Source organism: Phocoena phocoena, chromosome 15 (genome assembly GCF_963924675.1).
Source record: "Phocoena phocoena chromosome 15, mPhoPho1.1, whole genome shotgun sequence".
Lineage (NCBI taxonomy): Eukaryota > Metazoa > Chordata > Mammalia > Artiodactyla > Phocoenidae > Phocoena > Phocoena phocoena.
In genome coordinates, this window is record NC_089233.1 from 37,117,714 (window position 1) to 37,139,905 (window position 22,192).

Below are 22,192 nucleotides of genomic sequence, written 5' to 3' on the forward strand. Positions count from 1 at the left end.
GCAAAGGTTACATCAGCTGCAACAAAATAAACTTGCTCGTTCGCCAGGTTGAATATTGGAAGACACTAAACTGAATACAAAAGAACGTTGCTTTTCAGAATTAAAAAGATATTAACACATTTCAGAGTTTTCCCTGAAGGGAAAAAGAAAACATGGAGGTGGAATCCTTTTACCCAATACCTCCAACCTTACTTCCTGAGCGTGCACAGAGGTGGGATCACCTCAAACCCAATCCCGGCTGGGCAGCATTGGCCACATTTCGGGAAAGGAAAAGCAAAACCTTCCCTCTCCGGCGGATTTCTGGCTGCACACAAAGAGCGCTGTCAACGCAACACTTCTGAGTCCGGGCTCCCGCGAGCCGCCCCGACAAAGCACCGCGTAGTAACCACCGCCTCCAGGGATTAGGCCACTTCTCCCTCAGCCCCGCTCCGGCTGGGATCCGGGCCTCGCCGTGACAGCCGGTCGGGGTGGCCCACCCCACCCGAGCCCCAGCCTCCCGTCACCTTTTTCATCAAAGCCTCGCAGCAGCCAGGCTTCCCGGGTCCCCGGGGTCCTGTCGGGCAGCCCCGGCTCCCGAGCGCCGGCTGCTGAGAGGCCGCAACGCCGGTGTGGTCCTCCCGCCTTGGAAGAAGTCGCCGAGCGGCCCTCGCCCCGGCACGTCCCCTCCGCTGCCGGCGTGTGGCTGACGGGGTTGCGAACGCCGGTGCTGCGGCCGTTCAGCCTCCCAGAGGCCCGGCCCGCGGCGCACACGAGCAGTTCCGGCTACGGCGGCCGGCGAAGTCCGCAGGACCGACACGCGGGGCGGGGCCGGAGCGGCGGGAGCGCGGGCCGGGGCGGGGCGACGCGCGCGGGACCGAGCACGCCGAGGTTTCCAGCGGGCGCGCCCCCTCAGGGGCGCTCCCATTGGTCGGCGGCGGGAGAGCGCGCTTGCACGCACGGACGCTGGGCGGGGGCGGAGGGCGGGCCCGCAAAGCGGGTAATGTTGTGACGCCAGTCTCGCAGCAGTGCGGACTGGTACGTCTCTCCGGATTGGTGAATAGACAGCCAATAGAGTGAGAGCCTAGGCTGTGATTGGCCCGGGCCGTGTTGACGGATGCGTGAGAAGAAAACGCCGCCTGAGCTCTGAGTCTTGAATCCGGCGCGAACGGGGTTTTTAACGAAAAAGTGTAAAAGTGTAACTGAGGCAGATAAACACACCCTTTATTGAATTGAGTCCATACTTTTAAAGTTCCTTAGCGTTGCGGCTGGTGCTGGGCATTTAGGTTGTTTTTCTTCGTTTCGGCGATAAAGGAGTGTTTTAAATTCTAGTGTTTATGGCCTCTGATAAGAGCGATGGTGTTTAAGGGTACAAACTTGTAAGGCGTAGTATCTAATGCACAGTATAATGGATACAGACAATAATATTGTACTATATGTAATGTGATAAATATCTCTACATGCTAATCATATAATATACAAATGTATCAAAGCAACGTTCTGTATACCTTAAACTTACGCAATGTTAAATGTCAAATTTATTCAATAAAATTCTAGTGTTTATGAAAATGGTTTTTTTTTAAATAGAATTTTCCTTGTATGTGTGTGATCCAGCGCCTAGCTCCTCCGATTAGGTTGTACCTACATTTTCCTATTTTTTTTATTTGTTTAACAATGTGGACCTTTTTGCTGCTTTTTGCTATAGTAAGTTTTTTAAATGAATGACATTACTTTTTTTTTTTCCAAAATTAGTTTAACCCACCAGACCGTTAGGCCAGGGCAGCACGTTGCTAATGCCTTAGGGAACGCAGTCGGTCGCCAGGATTAGAAACCAGGTTAGTTTCTAACCGGATGAACTCGTATCGTTGGCTACTATTTTCTCTCCAATGGCGTCCATAAGGCCCCCAAAGCACTGAGCGCACGTCATAAGTTAACAGCTTCAAGGAACCATATTGAATCAACTGGCTTTACTCATAAATTCTCTTGAACGACACCCTCCTTGAAACAAAGCAGACAAAGCAGAGTCTAGCAAACCTTTTAGGGTCCAAAAGACCCAGCAATAAGATTAACGAGAGAGGAAAGAATCTTAAAGATGGCGTTCCGTCTCTTTCCCAGTCTCTCTGCTGCCTTCCTCCACCTGACTGACCTACGCGGTTGGAAACGTAACTACAGGAGCGGGTCCCCAACCGGCCGTGTATTCCTATCACATCTAGAATTTATCAGCTTCCCTTCTCTGCGCAGAAAGGCATATCTGGCCTCTTGACCCCCGTCTCGAGCTAGCTTTTTTAAGTCTAGACAGCGGCTGCGAAGGGTGTAAATTGCCCTTGCAGCACCGCGGAGCTCGCCACCCGCTGGAGGAATCCTGCCCTCGGCTCCGCACGAACATTCCCGATCGTCTTCGGCTCTTTCCGGCCTCTCGTGGAGTTTCGGGCGGCCTCGGCGTCCACTAGCTCAGCTTCGGCTGTATCCGCCTTGGGCTCGCAGCCGTTGTCCCGGCAACGCGCGGCGGCGCTGCGGCCCAACCAAGGTGAGTGCGGTCCCCCGCCCCGGGCCCAAGAGCAGAGGGTCTGGGGGCCGGGAGCCGGGGAGGAGGGCGACGACGAGGCGGGGCCGGGGCGGCTCGCGGTGTCGGGCTGTTCCGGGGGCCCGGAGCCTGGGGCCGGGAGGAGGGCAACGCCGAGGTGCGCGGGACTTCCTTCGCGCGGCCTCCCGGATTATTTTCGTCCAGAAATCCTGCTTGGGCCGAGCGCCCGAGCGCGTGGCTGGTCAGGCTGAGGCTTCGGGGTGCGGGGCGGGCGTCCGAACGGTCAGCGCGAGACAAGGGCCACCTCCGGCGCAGACAGGTCTGACTGAGGGCCGCGTGGCTACTTGAGGCACGGGGGAGCTGACCCGGTGGCGAGGAGGCGGAACCGGAGGCGCTCGCGGTAAAGCTGGGCCTGGGAGGGAATCAGAAAACCACCTTTCTGCGCTGTCAGTACTGTGGCCCGGAGAACGGCACGCATGGTCCAAACCAGAGATGGCGTTCCTTCTTGTCCGTGGGATGCAGCTATGACCCTGCACTGCCGAGGCCCCGGGGGCTGTCGTGGGGGCGGTGGTGAGGCTTTTCGGGGTGGCCCCTAGTGCCTGCCCCCACACCTCTCCACTCTGCCGCCATTGCCTCTAAGTCCTCTGGTTCCCTCCTGTAGCATCTCCAAGCAGTAATGCAACTGAAGTTATCCTTAGTACCACGAGCCGCGCAGTTGAAAGACCTTAACATTTTCTTTCCCAGAAGGTGGTTTAACGGAGGCGTAAAGACCTTGCACCGCTGGAGGTGAGAGGATCAAATCGGTGAGAATAAATGAAATTTTTTTCTTTCCCCCCAAATTTATATATTGCCAAATCGCCTTATGTTCTAGGTTTTTTTGGGGGTTTTTTTGTTTGTTTTTGTTTTTGCGGTACGCGGACCTCTCACTGTTGTGGCCTCTCCCGTTGCGGAGGACAGGCTCCGGACGCAGAGGCTCAGCGGCCATGGCTCACGGGCCCAGCCGCTCCGCGGCATGTGGGATCTTCCCGGACCGGGGCACAAACCCGTGTCCCCTGCATCGGCAGGCGGACTCTCAACCGCTGCGCCACCAGGGAAGCCCTAACCCCCTTTGTACAACTGTTCCAGGGCTGGGGATGCTCCGATGGCCCCTCACCCTGTGGGGCAGATAATCTGGTAGGGAGTGGAGGATGGTCAGTCAAACACACATTTACAGTAAACTCTGAACGCAGCAGTGGACAAATACAGGGTTCTATGAGGACTCTGGGCAGAAACACTAGACAACCTAGAAATCAAGTCCAAGAGCTCAATGGTGGAAAAGAGGCTTCTTGAATACCCAAGGGGTGTCGGGGAGAGAGCTTCTGGGAAAGACCCAGGCAGGAAGAAAGTAATTTAAAGATCTTTCAGCATACTTTCTTATTACAAAGTTATGTTTGAAATAAAAGATAGAGGAAATCAGGTTTAACTTTTTCAAGTGCTATTATAATTCTTTCTCTATCATTACAACAAAATTAATATGTTATTCATTTTTCCAAGGCATATTTTGAGAAAGTAAACTTGTTAAACATGAATAAGAATTTCCCATAGCCCAGAATTTAGACCCTTGATTGGATGCAACACATTAAAACTCACTTTAAAAGGTTTCCTTGCTGCATTAGACTGACCAGTTTTTAACCTGGTGTGTCTCATTGTCAGTGGCTCTGTGTGAACATTTGCATGAAGTCTTTACTCAAGGAAGCCAGAGCCCTGACCAGTGTGCATATCCCCTAAGTGATGTGTGCAGGACCCAGTTCCTGCCCTCTCCCCTGACTCCAGCCCCACATCCCCCTGCTCCTCTGGCCAGTGTCCAGCTACTCTGCTAGGAGTCCTGAATGGGTTGCTCTTCAGCTTGTGGTTGGGTATATATTCATAAGAGAAAGATAAACATTTGAAATGTGACTGTTCATTTCTACCCACCTGCCTTCTAGCTTCTGGAAGAACAGGGTTTCCCTCTCTAGACCCAATCTGAGCCTTCATGGCTTCCTCTGATACAACTATTGTATTGCTAAAAGCAAATGGCATAGTCCATTCCCTACTCTAATGATAGAATTTTGCAGGTTCTGGATAACTTTTTTGCACAATTTTTTTCTTGTGGTTAAACATACATAATATAAGATTTACTATTTTAACCGTTTGTAAGTATACAGTTCAGCAGCGGCACTAAGTACATTCATATTGTTGTGCAGTCATCACCACCATCCATCTCCAGAATTTTTTTCATCTTCCCAAACTGAAACCTTGTATACAATAAACTAATACCCCATCCCTGCCTGCAGCAGGCCCTGTCAACTACCAATCTACTTTCTGTCTCTATGAATTTGATGACTCTAAGTACATTATATAAGTGAATCATACAGTATTTGTTCTTTTGTGTCTGGCTTATTTCACTTCTTTTAGGTTCATCTATGTTGTAACATGAGTCAGAATTTCATTCCATTTTAAGGCTAAATAATACTCCATTGTATGAAAACACCACATTTTGTTTATTCATTCATTTGTTGATAGACATTTGGGTTGTGTCCACCTTTTCACTGTGAATAATGCTGCTATGAATATTGTGTTTAAATATCTGTTCAAATCCCTGCTTTCAATTCTTTTAGGTATATATCCAGAACTGGAATTGCTGAATTATATGGAAATTCTATGTTTGATATTTAGAGACCCACCATACTGTTTTCCACAGCATCTGTACCATTTTACACTCCTACCAGCAACTCACAAGGGTTCCAATTGCTCCACATCCTCACCAAAACTTTTTACTTTCTGTTTTTCTGATAATAGCCATCCTAATGGGTATGAAGTTGAATAATTTTAAATGGTAGCAAACCAACTCACAAATAGGCTTTTCTCTGCTAGTTAGCTTCCCCAAACTGAATGTAGGATGTGAAAAAGTGGGCAGTAGTCAGACTGTCATTCCATTCACCTTCCTACCCCTCCCACAAAGGGACAATATGCACATCTTTTCCAGGAAAGAAAGAAAGATGTTAAGTTCATGTAACTGATCAAGTTCATCTTCTCCCCAGTTGCTCTGGCTTTGCTTGACTCCCTAGCAAATGAATCCTTTTGCTTCTGACACCTCAGAGGAAGGCAGGGACAGCCTTGGTTTTCTATCAGAAATTGGGTGCTAGGTTTTTCTGTACTTTTCTCTTTTGTGAAGCAGTTTGCTTTTTTTGTTTGTTTGTTCGGAAATGTTGCTTAATGGGGAGCTATAGAAATATAAATTGTCCTTATTATGATTGGGATAAAAATGATCAAGGTATACATATGTAGTCTGGTCCACGGGGCTTTTCTTTATTGTTTTGATGGCAGTATGTGTTATTCCTTTCCATCTTTCAGGTCTAATCCCTTGCCTCTAATTGTATATTTTTCCTGTTAGAGACCTCTTCCACATAAAATTGCCTGTTATTGGTCTGAAGGGGTGCTGATAAGTTGCCGAATGTCTTGTAGGTCTGTGATGCTTCTTTTTCCTAATTCTATATATAGTAGTTTTGTTTTGTTCAAGGCCAACAGGACTTGGTTGTCTTTTCCCTCCAGGTTTCAGCCCTGACCAGGCCTGGGTTTCGTCATGGCCCTCTACTTTGACCACCGCATAGAAGCCCCAGATGCAGTTGGGTCTCCCTCCCACATCAGTTGGCACCCCGTTCACCCATTCCTGGCAGTCGCTTCCATTAGCACAGCCTCAGGAGGCAGTGTGGATATATATCGGGAGCAAGTGAGTGCGGAAAGCAGCAATTCTGACTGCAGTAGCTTCTGGCTCTTGTCTCTCTTTTGTTCGTGTGTGTGTGTGTGTGTGTGTGTGTGTGTGTGTGTGTGTGTTTCTCACTGAGGTCCAAACTCCCAATATTATAAAAGCCCTATTATGTGAATAACTCTTTTACCCCTGCTATTTAGTTTTGGGGACATATTTAGGAATGCTCAAGGTAGAATCCACAGTCAATTCACGGTCACCAGGGTTGTCTGTCCATCCCTCTCCAGCCTGCCGTTGGCCATTCGAAACTATTTGTTTCTTGGAGGTGCCATAACAAATTACCACAAATTGGGTGACTTAAAACAACAGAAATTTATTCTCTCATAGTTCTGGAGGCCAGAAGTCTCCAACAACAGGTTAGCAGGGCCCTGTCCTCTCTGAGGGCTCTAGTGAAGGATCTGTTCCGTGCTTCATATTAGCTTCCAGTGTAGCCAGCAGTCCTTGGTGCTCCTCGGCTGGGACCTGTATCACTCCAGCCTCTCCCTCCATCCTCACACAGCCACCTGCTCTGTGTGGCCATGTCTCTTTCCTCCTCACATAAGGGTACCAGTCATAGTGGACTAGGGCCCACTCTAATGACCTTGTCTTAACTTGATCATCTGCAAAGACCCTATTTTCAGATAAGGTCACATCACAAGTACCAGGGGTTAGGACTTGAACACATCTTTTTGGGGTGCCCAATTCAATTCGTAACAGAAACTTTCTAGACGCTCCTCCTACTTCACCAAGAAAGATGGATTTCCTTTCCCACTTCCTCCTCTGCCCTCTGCAGTCTCGATGTCACCCCTGAAATTTCACCCAAGCAACCACACTCATCAGCGATGGCTACATAACGTGTCCTGCTGTCTCTGCCCCCCCCCACATTCCACACTCTTGTAGGGTCCTCCGGAGAGCACACCTGAGGGTCTTCCTCACCCAACCCGCTTCATCCAGGCCACCCCCTTCCCCGCCGGGCCCTCCAGCCTTCCCCCCGTCCCAGACAGGCCTGCCGTTGGCCCCCCTCAGAGCACATCCAGGCCTCTTCTCCCTCTATTTCCTCCTCCTGGGGTTGCATTACCATCTATCAGTGGATGACTTACAAGCCTGCAGCTCCAGCCCACCAGTCCCCCCCCAACCCCTGAGCAAGCCCTCCCCTCATGCTCCACAAAGGGCAAACCCTCCTGGTATGCTCATCTTGGTCTCATCCCAGGTATGGGTCAGTATTTGGCCCCAGTGCCAAGCACAGTGTCACCAACTATTTCAGAGTAGATGCCTCCCTTCTGGGAGTCAGACAGCTCTCCAATATGTATCATAAAATTTTCTTTAGAGTAAGTATTATTAAATCCAAAATAATAGCAATTTTAGATTTTTTTTTTTTCTGCACTGCGCAGCTTGTGGGATCTTAGTTCCCCAACCAGGGATTGAACCCGGGCCATGGCAGTGAAAGTGCCAAGTCCTAACCACTGGACCACCAGGGAATTCCCTAGATAAAATTTTAAATTTTAGAAAATTTAAAATATACTATTACAAAACAAAGTGTACTTCCTGTGTTTCTAATTGGCAGAAGGAGACCATTAGGATTTCAAAATAATGATTTATTGGATGATAATGAGGTCACAGATGTAGCAGGTGTAACTGAGTTTACTAGGGAGAGCCCAGTAGAAGTACTGAGAACAAACTGAATTAATCTCTGAAAACACATTTATACCTTAAACCTACTGCCTTAGAAAATTCTAGAAAACACAAGAATATACCAGCACGTATTCAATTAGCTGTCACAACAATGATATCATCACACATCACAGAGCTCTGGAAAACTGCACTGTACACTCATGAGAGAACGAGAGTTAACAGGGCAGATCATGTCTTCATATCATCCTGAACATGACTTCGGCGTCACAGACCCCAAAAACGTTCTAGGGTCACCTCACTGCACTTTGAGAACCTTGGGTCAGCACACTTCACCCGCTGGTCCACTTCTTCTTTTTGTAAATAAAGTTTTATGGAACTCCCTGGCGGTCCAGTGGTTAGGACTCAGAGCTTCCACTTCAGGGGGCCCAGGTTTGATCCCTGGTCAGGGAACTAAGATCCCACAAGCCACACAGTGTGGCCAAAAAAATAAATAAATAAAAATAAACGGAAAAACATTTTAAGTAAATAAAATTTTATTGATAAACTGGTCCATGGGGTCAGTTGAATGTTTACCTTATGCTTTCATAGTTCAGCTGAGGCAAGATGGGTGTTTCTATGAAAATTAAATAGAATATTTCCTTAACAAACTGCTCATTATGTCCTCTAGCTAATGTCATTCCATTGACAAGGCAGAAATTCTTAGAGTAGCGGCCACTCCCTGTAAAATAAAGAATTTACCTCGTGTGTCACAGGGTGAGTGCGTGCCAGACACGCATATCGAGAGGTCGTTCCGGGTCACCTCCCTCTGCTGGCACCCGACGCGGCTGATCCTGGCTATTGGCTGGGAGACCGGAGAAGTGGTCGTGTTTAATAAGCAAGACAAGGAGCAGCATGTGGTCCCCCCGACGCAAACCGCGGACATCACCGTCCTCAACTGGAGCCCCAACGGGAACTGCCTGGTATCGGGGGATAGGGTGAGCAGACACGCTGAGACACTGACTTCAGATCTCTGCATTGCCCTGTACATGCTCTTAGGGACCAAATTATTAGAAACTTGTGGTTGCCGAGTTCAACTGATTTTGTCAGCTGTCATGGCAGATTTTGTTTTATATTGGGAGGAAGGTTTGAATGTTTTATTCTATCATCTCTGTGGCAAAAGTTTGTAATTTTTTAAATGAACATTTCTAGGTAAGTACATTCACAAAGATGGGGTGGTGCTTCATGTACCCCCAAACCCCACCTTCCCTGAGCACACCGCTTCATTGCCTAGGAGTCCCTGGTCCTGATCATCTGGCCCAGGGCTTCCTAAGCAGGTCAGTTTGCCCCCAGGGGACACTTTGCTGTGTCTGGGGAGATTTTTTGTTGTCACAGTGGTGGTGGTGGGGGTTCTTTCTACTGGCATCTGGTGGATGGAGGCCAGAGATACTGCTCAACATTCTCCGATGCTCAGGGCAGACCCCACAGCAGAGAATTACCAGCTCTAGATCTGTTTGATTCAAAAATGACAGCAGAAATTGTACAATGTGTTTATTTATTTTACACATTTAAGGTAATATATTTACATGTTTCAAAGTTCAAAAAATACGAAAAGGTATATACTGTAAAGACTCCAGCCCCACCCCATCCACTACCTCCCCTTCCCTGCCCTCCAGCACCGACAGCTTCTTCAAGTCTCTCCAGTGCTCCTTCAGTACACACAGGAACACACAATGCATTCTCTCCCCAACTTCCAATTTTGAAAAATTTCAAACCTTTAGGGGAGTTGAAAGAATAGTACAAACAACACCCTTGTACCCTTCCCATGAATTCAGTAGCTGTTAATGTTTTGACACATCTGCTGTCTCTGTACATCTGTATTTTTTCCCCGTATATTTGAGAGTTTGTCACAGACATCATACTTCATCCGTAAATGCTTTGGCATCGATCTCCTAGGAGCGTGACCACGTGTGCTGTCACACTCAGGAGGGTGAAGCCCATGAACTGGTTTCCACTGCTGTGCCATCGGTGTGACAGCTTTTCCTGCTGTCCCAGTAACATCTGTGCTGATTTTGTCCTTACCCAGAAGCCAGCCAAGCAACACGCTTTGCGTTTGGCTGTCATTTCTCTTTGGTCTCCTTTCATCAGAACTGGTCCATGGTCTTGTCTTTTCTTTCTTCTCTCTCTTTTTTTTTGGTCTTTCATGATATTAACATTTTGAGGGGTCCAGACTAGTTACCTTGTAGAATGTCCCTCGGTTTAGATCTGTGTGGTTGTCTCCTCATGACTGCCTTTAGGTTTAGGTTAAACATCTTGGCTGGGAGCTTCACACAGAGGGCGTCGTCTCTTTCCTATCTTCCTCGGTCCTTTTCACATGAGGGCAGTGCCCAGTGCACCCTGTTCTGTTTCTGGCTTTTCACCTGATGCTGCGTCTTCCAGGTCTTTCCATGGTGGTGCACGGCAAACCTCCTTGCTCTCTTCTAACCTGCCCTTCATTACACCAACGTGTTATCATTTACTTCCCCAGCCTCTGTGGTTAAACGGTCTCCAGTCCTTTGCTGGACAGTGACACAGTGGCTGGCCTCATGCTTTTGTCCTTTTGCATGTGTGAAAGTTTAGAGAAATTCCTGGAGGTGGGATCCAGGGCATGCGCTTGTGGTTTGGTGAGTGTCCCTACACCTCCCTCCATGGGGCTTGACCAGCTCCCACCAACCCACAAGCATGTCGTATCCAAGCTCAGAATTTTGCCTGGAAAAGTGCTATCTCGGTCGTGTTCTAGTTTGTGTTTCTCTTCCTCTTGAGGGTGAATATAACTTAGAAGAGCCATTTATACTTCCTTTCTGTTCATATCACTCATCCACTGTTCTATTTATCCTTTTGTCTGGATTTTACTTCTATTTTTCTAGTCTATTCCCACCTAATGGCATTGCTCTGCCCCCAGATTCCTACTTCTTTGGTGATCTTTCCCACCTCTTACTCAGAAAATCCCCTAGAGGAATAAAAGAATTCAGGGTCATTGAATGCCATCATTCTCATCTTGCCTTTATTAAGAAGCAACTAACAGAGTAGATGACTGAGGCAGGAAACAAAGCCTTGGTGCTGACCAAGTCTTGGAGTCAGGATTTAAGAACAGAAATACCTAGCACTTCTCTAAGAAAATCTACAGCTGTGCTGGTCCTAATTTCATACTGGACTCAGGCAGGCAGAGAAGTAATAACAAATGAACAGACACGCTCAGAGCACTGACCTCTGAGACACCTGCTCGCAGGCTTGGCCCAGGGTCTTTTCCACTCTCCCACCAGAGACCCAGTTTGATTACCGTGAGACCGACCAAACCTGCTGAAGCAGGAAGACACACGTAATCTGCAGCCCTCAGAGTGTCCCACAGTCTCCAGGGACAGGAGCAGAGCTGGCTTCCGACATCCAGAACCACGAGTGAGGTGTCTGCTGCCAACATCCGCCTCTCAGGGCCCCTTCCTGCACAGCCATCTCTCTCCTGTGCCATCCGTCCAGGAGGCTGCTGGAAACAAAGGAATCTACCCGCTCCAGTTTCACCCCAGAGATGACCTGCCCTTCCTCCTCTGTCCCAAGTCTAGCTCGGGCCAGGTGCCCCCTGTGCAGCCACCCTTGGGCCTGGGGCAGTGGGGAGATCCCTGGAAGAGGACACCAGGCGAACACTTGGTCGGTGAAGAAGCGGGGAGGACAATGCATGTCCAGGGCTCTTCTCCCTCTCACTCTCCTGCTGGACAAGAGCTGAGGGCGAGGAGTAAGTGCACCTACACATAGGAAAGGGCAAGTCGCTTCCTGATCTCTGAGATAAACCATTAGTGAGCCAGCTGTGAAGTGACAACGTGTCCCGACAGTCGTATCTGGAGACCTAACTTCACACTAGTCCCTTAGTACGTTCACCTCCTGCTCTGCATGGGACTGGTTTCCCACCTGAGGGTGAGATGCTCTCACTTTTCCTTCAAGTCTTACTGGATAAAGTTATTTGAATGAAGTGACCTGGAAGGAATGGCAGCGAGTAAAGAGACCACTCTGAACACAAAGGATCCCCCCTCAGGAGTAGTAAGAGATGCAAAAACCACTTAGAATTTAGGGGCAATGAGCAGGAGGCCCCGAAGAGGCATCTGCTTTGCCATCTTCTACTTGGCGTCTGCGTGTCTATCTGGTTACAGGAGACCTGAGGTGACTTCCTGTGGCTTCCCCTTCTTGTGTGTGTGTGTGTGTGTCTGTCTGTCTGTCTGTCCTTGTATCAGAACAGGGGTCTGCAGTCATCTGAGCAGAAACCACTGCTCCAGGGGCTCTGGACATTTCCATCCTTCAACTTCTTCCCCAGCTCAACAGTCGGGGGATCTGGACAGGCCGAGTGCTCGTGTTTGTGTTCAGGTGCCTAATGAGCTGTCAGCTGGAAGCTCGTGTATACTAATAAAACAGTCATTTACTGTGTTAAAAATTAAGTGCTGGACAGGACTCCCCTGGCAGTCCAGTGGTTAGGACTCGGCACTTTCACTGCAGCGTCCTGTGTTCAATCCCTGTTTGGAGAGCTAAGGTCCCGCAAGCTGCGCAGCCGGGCCAAAAAAGAAAAAAGAAAAGAAAAATTAAGTGCTGGACAATTGCACTTGCAGGGCAGAGCAGAAGGCCATCTCCACAGAGGCCGTGTGTGCCTAAAACACACAGCAGGGCCCAACTGCTGACTCCTCTAGGGAGGAGGCTAGGTGACGGGGAAGGAAACCTTCCCATTTCTGCCCTTATGTGTGTTTCACTGTGCAAGTATTATTTTTTTAATGTTATTTTAAGAGTAATTTGTAAACACACAAAAAATAATGTTTTTATTCTTTTTTTTATAAATTTATTTTATATATTTATTTTTGGCTGTGTTGGGTCTTTGTTGCTGCGCGCAGGCTTTCTCTAGTTGCGGCGAGCAGGGGCTACTCTTCGTTGCAGTGCGCGGGCTTCTCACTGTGGTGGCTTCTCTCGTTGTGGAGCACGGGCTCTAGGCACACGGGCTTCAGTAGTTGTGGCACACGGGCTCAATAGTTGTGGCGCATGTGCTTAGTTGCTCCGCAGCATGTGGGATCTTCCCAGACCAGGGATCGAACCTGTGTCCCCTGCATTGGCAGGCGGATTCTCAACCACTGCGCCACCAGGGAAGCCCCAATGTTTTTGTTTTGTTTTGTTTTGTTTTGTGGTACGCAGGCCTCTCCCTGTTGTGGCCTCTCCCATTGCGGAGCACAGGCTCCGGACGCGCAGGCTCAGCGGCCATGGCTTACGGGCCCAGCCGCTCCGCGGCATGTGGGATCTTCCCGGAGCACAAACCCGTGTCCCCTGCATCTGCAGGCAGACTCTCAACCACTGCCTGCGCCACCAGGGAAGCCCCCCAATGTTTTTATTCTTATCTTTATAAAGCTGGCAAAGTCAAGAAGAATCTGTATAATAATATAGGATTTGAATTCTATATATACTCATGTTACATACCATTTCAGATCTTATATACTTTTCTTAGAGGTCCACTGTACAAGTTGCTTTTTAAGGCCCACATTTTTTTTTTTTTTTTTTTTTTTGGCTGTGCCACACAGCATGCAGGATCTTAGTTCCCTGACCAGGAATCGAACCCGTGTTCCCTGCAGTGGAAGCGTGGAGTCTTAACCACTGGGCTTCCAGGGACGTCCCAAGGCCCACATTATTTGAAAATCATATTCTTATATACAGTAAAGCAATGTTACACCCACTGACCGTGAGCAGGAAACAGACCTTGAGGACTGCTCGGGCAGTGCAGCAAAGCAGCCTCAGGGTTCGAGGGAAACACTGCCGTTTGGCAAAGCTTAGCTTGTCCCAGCCAGAAGCCCTCCTGGAAAATTGCTCCTGGACCAAGTCGTCTTCCCCGCAACTTGAACTTTTCTAGCAGTTGTCTGAGCCATTAACTTGAGATTTAGATGACTTTGATGTTGAACATATAGTACACCTGGCACCCAGATCTTGGTTTCTTCCAATAAAAGGAACCAGGGCTCCTTGGAGAAATGGCTGATCCTCGGGCTGGGGCAGGATGGCAAGCCTGGAGGATCTGTAGGCCAGGACGTGAGGAGGTGCTCACAAACCCACAGCGACGGGTGCATCGAAGGGACAACAGAGCCTGAGGAAAGAGCTCCCGATGGCGGAGCTGGAACAATTTGAGTATCTAAACAAACAAGGGAATATTGGGTCATAACCCAGAGTAGAAAATAAATATTCATGGGTCCATCCGTGCGTCCATATTGATGTAAATCTATGATTTAATAAATCAGTAAATGGTGGGCAAGAGGCATATCTCTCCAGATGATCTAGGAGGTGAGACATAACTCCCCTTCCTACGTGTGGGCTGCACACAGCGACTTCCTTCCAGGCAGGACAGGATGGAAGGAAGAAGAAACTCCCCAGTGAGGGAGGTCACAGACATGACCTCAGCAGACAGGTCACGCCAAGGACAGGGACCCCTGATCCGACATGTCGACAGCAGCACTTGACCTCTGGTCTTCCTCTCAAACCCACTACCCCGACAACAAAGAGAAAAACATCAGGCAAATCCTGCCGGAGGGACATTCTACAAAACCCCTGATCGGTCCTCCTCAACACTGTCCAGGCGTCCAGAACAGGGATGTCTGAGCCACCGTCCCAGCCCAGGGGGGCCCAAGGAGACATGGCGACCAGATGTCTGTGGGGCCTGGACAGGGTCCCAGGGCAGGAAGAACTGAGGAGAGGTGAATGAAGTACCAACTTTAGTTAGTATCACGTGCCACAGTAATGTAGGGTCAGTAATAGGAGAAGCTAGGTGTGAGGTATGAAGCTTCTCTGAACTATCTTTGCCACTTTTCCTTAAATCTGAATCTATCCCAAAATTAGATTTGTTTTAAAAACCGAACATGTGACACTTGTTATCTCTAGGGAGTGAAGATGGGATGGGGCACAGAGAGGAGTTTCTGGTTCCTTCATTGAACACTAGAATTGTTTTGAATGGTGCACATATAGTAGTAGTATAATTTTGAAAGAAAAAAAGGAGTAAGCCCATGCTCTGTTGCACAGTATCACCCTCACCCTCCACCAGGCACTTGCTAAGAATGTGACCTTGGGTTTTCCAGCTTGGTGTCTTGCTCTTATGGAAGTTGGACCAAAGGGGTCGAGTACAAGGGGCACCGCTGCTGAAACACGAGTATGGAAAACACCTCACTCACTGCATCTTCCGGCTCCCCCCTCCCGGCGAGTAAGTAGAGCTTGGGTGGTGGCTGGCGGGGCCGGGGATGTGGCTCCTCCTGACACTGGAGGGGTCTCCTCTGTGGTTATACCACCTTCGTCCAGGGAGCAACAAGGAATCTCTGTCACATTTGCTCTTAGGGACCTCGTTCAGTTGGCGAAGGCAGCTGTGAGTGGTGATGAGAAAGCCCTGGACAAGTTTAACTGGAGGAAGTGTGGCTTTGGAAGTTTCCTGAAAATGGGACCTCAAGAGGGACTCTCATTCTTTGTCAGCTTGACCGATGGTAAGACACTCAGGTTGGGGTCTGGGGACACTGCAGTGTTTCGGAGTGTCTGGGAGATTATAAGCGAATGGATGGCATTTCTGCATAAAATTGCAGGCTGTGCGCCACTCCCAGATGGATGCCTTAGCCGGCTTGTGCAGGTGTTTATCCAGGATCCAAAGGGTGGCTTCACCTTGACCTGATAGAAACAAATTGAGCTTTATTTGCGTTTGAAGGTTTTTCAGGAGGAAGCTGTCCAGGATGTGCAGCCCAAGATGAATCGATGCCAGGGGCACCCGGCGTGGTCTCCAAGCCAGCAGCGGGGCTCAGCTCTGGGGTGGGTGTGACCGGGGCACGCTGGACCAGCAGCCCTGGCAGGGCCGGGCCATCCATGCTGATTTAACACGGCTCCCCCGCGGTGTGCTAGGAGGCAGGCGGCGGCCAATAGATGCAGTGTGAGGTTCAGAGAGATAGAGGGTCTCGTACACTCACGAGACATTCATGAGTGCCTTCTCCCATGGGAAAGGGACCCTTCCTGGGGTGATGGGGTTCGAGGATGTGTGTGGCCAGGCAGCTTAACCGTGACAGGTGACAGCTGGGAGGGGCTGGGGCATTTGTCAGTTTAAAAGTAGAGAGACTTGGCATTTCAGGAGGGGAGTTGGAGGGACCCAATGTGGGCACTGTGGGGGCGGCGGGAGCCCTGAGGGAGGAAGGAGATGTGGCAACTGGAGGCCTGGCTCTGCAGGGGGTGTCAGTGCTGCCCCCGCCCAGCAGCCGTGCAACTGGGGCAGATGATCCCGTGTCTTTGTGCCTTAGCTTCCGAACATGTACAGTGGGGATCGGGATAGTACCTGCCTCCAGAGCCTCTGTACACGGAGCCCACACACATCTGTGCTCAGTAAATACTAGTTACTGTTATGATTAGCCTCCAGACAACCTTGAACCTTTAAGCTTAATAAGAATTCAAGTTGTCCACTGGGAGTGAGATGGGAGGTGGCATGGAGGATGAGGAGGCTCCCGAGAGCAGCAGAATGAACCCAATCCCGAGAACTCACAGGAGGTGCTGCCACCATGCTCAGAAGCCTGAAAGCAGAACCAGGAGACAGCTCGGGGGCAAGAGAAGGGTATCCAGGCTGGGAGGGGCCCTGGGGTCGAGGCGAGGGCCTGGGGAAGGCAGGAGGGTGCAGGCCAGACGCCAGCCAGCGATACCTGGTACCCAGGATGGAGGGTGCAGGCCGAGGCTCCGGGGAGGGTCATAGTGAAGGCCCCGGCAGACGGGTGATGGACGTGTACCTAGGGGACTGAGATGACCAGAGCATGGAGGCTGTGCATCAGGAGGGTGGTCAGTGTGAGCACTGGACAGTGGTGGAGGGAGGATGGCAGACACAGGGGTCCTGGCTGGACTGACCCAGGGATGGCAGACGAAGGGGTCATGTGCCAGTGTTTCTAAAATGGCTTATTTGTAAATGGTTATGATGAAGATGTTTACGTTGAAAGTGTCCCTAAGTAGGTAGAATGGCTTCCGGGGAGTGTCCAGCCTCCATGGACACATCGCTTTCCCGCAGGGACCGTGCACTACGTGGACGAGAAGGGCAGGATGGCCCGGGTGGCGTCCACGGACAGCTCCATTCAGACACTGTTCTACCTGGAGAAGAGAGAGGTGCTGGTGGCAGTCACTGAGAGCCTGCTGCTGTGTCTGTTCACGGTGATGCCCGAGGGCACAGCCGAGGAAGTGATGAAGGTGAGGAGGTGATGGGGGGGTGCCCCAGGGGGTCTCCAGCCTCTCTTGCCCACCTCATACACCCCTTCGTTTTGGTTGAGGAGTCTGTGTTTCAGGGCCGCCACCAGAGCTTTAGCACCTTATTTATTGTGCACCATTGCGGTCACAGGTTGGGGAGACACCAGGGGACGGGGCCTCCCAGAGCCACGGGAGGTACGGGGCTGTGGCGGGGACGCCTGGCTATGTGCAGACCTTGAGGGTTGTCACCAGTGTTCCCTCTGTGACACTACCGCTGGCCCACACATATGCATTGCTTTATCCGAGGGGTGTGTGACAATCACAACTCTGGACACCCTGCCATCCGCGTGGGTGCCTTGCCCCGGGCCGGGGCGCTCACTCGCGGGAGGATGCCAGGAAGCCTGGGGCGTTGGGTGTTGGTCAGGCAGCACGTGCAGCTCCCTGAGGGCTGCATGCCGCTCTCCTGCCACTTTGTTGGTTTACACCCAAGGATTCTATGGTTCTCAGAGTACTCAGAACCTTCCCTAAGATGCTCTGGTCGATGCAGAAAAGTCGGTGTTCAGGGGTCCTTTGTGCACCTCTCTCTACACAGCAGTTGAAATGTGGTCACTGAGTCCTGTGAACCTGGGTTCAAATCCCCCCTCAGCCCCTTTCTGGCAGGTTTTCTCTGAACACAGGCTGTGACAAGCTGCCTCACCCAACGCGGGGCACCCCTGTCATTAACTACGTAGTGTGCAGTGGTCGCTGCTTTGGCCTGAAAGGCTGGGGCTGCCCTTCCAAGTGTCCACAGCCACCCTCACTTCCTCCGCTTGGTGAGTCTGCGGGGAGTCACTGCCAGAGAGTCCAGCTGCTGAACAGGGACCTGGTCTCGACAAGGGCGACATGCTCCTTTCGGGTTGTTGTTGTGCAGGTAAAACTGAGTGGAAATATGGGTCGCCGGGCAAACGTCGCCCTGATCAACAGCAGCCTTCTTGTGACCGCCACTGGGGAGGCGGTCCTCAGGTGAGATCCCGACTCTGCAGAGAGCGCTGGGGTTGAAAATTCTGTCCCATACAGTCTCTTGAGTACACTTTGTGTTGGAGTGTAACATACATATAGAAAAATGCACAAATTATGATGAAGTGTTACTAATTGGGCACATCCACGTAACCAGCCCTGAGATGGAAGAGCAGAACATATCAGAGACCCTAGGCATTCCGCCCGCCCCCGCAGGGGTCACACTGTCCTGACGTCTGCCTGCCTTTTTGATCCCCGGGTAGATGGAATCCCGTGTTGTGTTCTCTTGGGTCCGGCTGCTTTAGCTCATGTGACATTCAGGGGTTCTCCCTGGTTGGGTGCTTGGAGTTCCCTTGTTCTCATCGTGACCCGGTGTCACACAGGAACCATCTTTTATTAACAACTGCTCCCTTTGTTATGAACAAGACGTAACATAGATAACGTAACAACGACATGCTTTTCTCCTCAGAGTCCAAAGGGCCATGTCTTTTTCCTGATTTTTAAAGTTTACTTTGCGAGTTGAACAAGACCCTCACAGCTGAGGGAAGCCCACTAACACAGTCCCCCCCCGTGGGACTTTCCTCCTTGCCTTGTAGATTCTGGGATTTAGAACGAGGAGAGAATTACGTACTGAGTCCAGAGGAGAAGTTTGGTTTTGAAAAAGGAGAGAATATGAACTGTGTTTCTTACTGTAGAGTCAAAGGTGAGACTTCCCAGCGTCAGAGGGAGAGCCCACCTCAGGCTTTGCTCTGGGTTGTGCTGTCATGACATGGAACTCAGGGCTGTTCTAAGAACCATACCTCAGTTACAACTATGTCAGTCACTCAAGTACAGTCAGCCAAGAGCAAAAAAGAGGCAGGAAAGCTGTGTTGTCCCACGTAGTGGTCAAGGAGTTTGGTCAGGAATGTGACCGGCCTGGCTGCGTGAATTGGTGTCTGTTCCTCCTGAAACCTCAAGAAAAAGTCAGTGTGAGAAACATTAAATATATATGTGTACATGGATGTGCGTATGTGTACACACACGCACACACAAATATGACAGAAAGAATAGGAAATGCACCAGAGCAGCACTTCCATGCCCGCTGAGTGCTAAGTGCTGTCTGGCATTGGGAAAGCAGCCCTGAACACAGGTAGGCAGGCTCCTCTCTCATGGGAGAAACCAGAGAGCAAGCAGCACCACTGCCCCATCCCCCCCCCAGTGACACATGTACACACTGTGTCACTGCGAGTAGCGAACTCCTGCTAAGGAAGACACAGCCAGGTAAGAGGCTGGGCAGTTCCTGGACGGAGGGCCGACAGGCTGGTATTTTAGAGAGGGTGGTCAGAGAAGTGAGCTTGCTGCTGTTTTTATCCCTTTTCAACTCAATGTGAACTTTCTTTTTACCTACAGGTCTTCTGGCAGCAGGTACCGATAAAGGGCGCGTAGCCATGTGGAGAAAAGTGTCAGGCCCCCAGAGCAGACAAGGGGTGGAGGGCAAAGACAGCTGGACCCTTCAGATCCCCACTGAGCTTGAAGGAAACATCACACAGATAAAGGTATGCCTCGACAGGGCGCTGAGTGCACTCATTTTCTGCAGAAGTGGAGGCAGTAATTGCTCTGAACCTATTTTTGTCAGTTATTCAAATTAAGATAAAAAATAACAGTAAAATATTTTTAAAGGCCTTTTGGGTTTCAGAACTACAGATAAGACTGTGGACCTGTAGTAATCTATATTTATCTTTTTAACTCTATCTACCCGTCCATTTATCTCTATCATCTATTTGTCTTATTTAGTTATTTATTTGGCTGTGCCGCACGACTTGCAGAATTTTAGCTCCCCGACCAGGGATCGAATCTGCACCCCAGCAGTGGAAATGCCAAGTCCTAACCACTGGACCGCCAGGGAATTCCCGCCCCAGCTTCCTCTTAATGCTCCAAAACTCCACTGTTTTCTGGTCATCCTGAGGCTTGAACTTGCCCCCATTCTGTTTCAAACAAAGGCATTCTGTTGGGGAGCTTGCTGTTCTTGTGGACTGCCTTTCCCCTCAGGAAAAGATTTCTGAGTCACTGCTCCACAGCCTGGTAGTGGGGAGAGTAGCTGGCTTTCTGGGGTGACACCCTGCTTTGGGAGCTGGGAGCTGGAGACAGGAGCCTCTGGTCCCGGATGGCCTCTCCCAGAGAGGAGCAAACTGGGGCAAGGGCCTGGGGGCCCAATGTGGTCTGGCTCCCGCTCCAGATGCAGAGCCTCCCTCCGACCCACCTGGACCTGGCCTCTGTGCCGGAGCTGGGGGAGTGAGAGATGCTGGCAGCCGCCCCTCCCAGGAAAATGCCGGAGGAGAGGGAGCCCCGATTTCTTGGCCAAACCTGCCTGCCAAGCTCACCTGCCACAGACTCTGCTCTTCTTACCAGACTTAGTAGACTTTCTTCAATAAGTCTTTCTTCATTTACTCTGTGCCCAATTCCCAGAGAAGTACATGGTTGTGTTTTCATAATTTTCACCAGTTATGCCTACTATGTCCTCGGGGCTCCTCACCTGCCTTTCTGGAACTTGCCTCTCAGATCTGCTCTGTGTGAATTTTTTTTTTTTTTTTTTAATTTTTGGCTGCACCAAATGGCACGCAGGATCTTACTTAGTTCCCCGATCAGGGATCGAACCCACGCCCCTTACAGTGGAAGTGCGACATCTTAACCACTGGACCGCCAGGGAAGTCCCTGAATTTTTTAAGATAAAGTTTACTTAATCTATACTAATCAGGAAATGAAAACTTACATGGTAAACAGTTTAGGGATACCTTAGAGCAATTTTGGGAATTACTTTTAGATCCTCATCTCAGGTCATAAATAAACATAGTTTCTGGATGAATTAACGAGTTAAATATTTTTAAAAGTTAGGTCAGGGACTTCCCTGGCGGTCCAGTGGTTAAGACTTCGCCTTCCAGTGGAGGGGATGTGGGTTCGATCCCTGGTCGGGGAGCTGAGATCCCACATGCCTTGCAGCCAAAAAACCAAAACATAAAACAGAAGCAATATTGTAACAAATTCAATAAAGACTTTAAAAATGGTCCACCTGTTAAAAAATGAAAATAAAATTAAAAAAATTAAAAGTTGGGTCAGAATAACTGGCTAAAAACACAGAATATAATCAGATCTGTAGAGAAAGTGTAACTTTCTTAGATTTTAAGTTATAAAAGAAGTTGCAAAAGCAGAGGGACAAGGTTGAGTCCATAAGAACATGTCACACCAGGCAATGTGAACAGGAAGGCTGGGATGAAAAGAAAACTGAGCTGGGTAAAAATTCACTTAAAAGGGTTAATCTCTAAAACACCAAATTTTCCCAATTTTCAATGCATAATTTTTTTCTTCATTTGAATACCAATCCCAGTTGATGTGTACATTGAAAGTATTTTTGTTTTTTTGTGGGAGAAGAAAAGTGCTGTTTTAAACTGATGGCTCATCTTACCTTTAGTGATATCTTAGAATAATGGACGTGAAAAATACTCACATTTATAAGAAAAATATTAAGAATGCCAATGGAGGGAATTCCCTGGTGGTCCAGTGGTTAGGACCCAGTGCTTTCACTGTGGGAGCCCGGGTTCGATCCCTGGTTGGGGAACTAAGCCTGCATGCTGCACTGTGCGGCCAAAAAGAAAAGAATGTAAATGGATAAGTGATAAAGGAGAGTGCAGATAATTTACCTAAGGGTGGTTAGTAGAATCCATGGAAAACGTGTAACCTCAGTGGTAATGAAAGAAATGCCCACTTTAAATAATAGTAAGAGCCACACTAACTTTCTTGAAGGACGTAAAAGAAAAATTGACTCAGTAGACCATGTTCCTCAAAGAGAAGCCTCAATCTTGTAATTATTTCTTTCCAAATAAATCTACAAATTACATGTTTATCCAGTGAAAATAAGGAGGGTTTTTTTTTCCTGAGGGAATTCAACACAATAATTCTAAACTCATTTGGTAGAGCAAGTGGCCAAGAAAAAATTTTAAAAAGAATCAGACCATTTCTGTATCCTATACCAGAATATATCTGAAAGGTATAGCAATTAACATGGCATGCTTACTAGGAATGGATAAATATATCAGTGGAGTAAAGTTGGAAATCCAGAAATG

The 22,192-nt window shown here is 49.2% G+C and overlaps 1 protein-coding gene and 1 non-coding gene across 2 annotated transcripts in view; one reads left to right on the top strand and one right to left on the bottom strand.

The window, feature by feature from the left end:
- The first annotated feature begins 6,101 nt into the window (after positions 1-6,101).
- IFT140 (intraflagellar transport 140) overlaps positions 6,102-22,192 on the top strand; it is a 66,132-nt gene continuing 50,041 nt past the window's right edge. The window contains exons 1-8 of the mRNA XM_065892770.1: positions 6,102-6,248; positions 8,648-8,869; positions 14,987-15,108; positions 15,240-15,382; positions 16,927-17,102; positions 18,010-18,101; positions 18,692-18,798; positions 19,485-19,630. Of these exons, the coding sequence (XP_065748842.1) occupies positions 6,102-6,248; positions 8,648-8,869; positions 14,987-15,108; positions 15,240-15,382; positions 16,927-17,102; positions 18,010-18,101; positions 18,692-18,798; positions 19,485-19,630 (1,155 nt within the window). The remainder of the gene's footprint in view (positions 6,249-8,647; positions 8,870-14,986; positions 15,109-15,239; positions 15,383-16,926; positions 17,103-18,009; positions 18,102-18,691; positions 18,799-19,484; positions 19,631-22,192) is intronic.
- Positions 7,670-7,741, bottom strand: TRNAE-UUC (transfer RNA glutamic acid (anticodon UUC)). Its single transcript has one exon. It is a non-coding gene; the product is annotated as a tRNA-Glu (tRNA).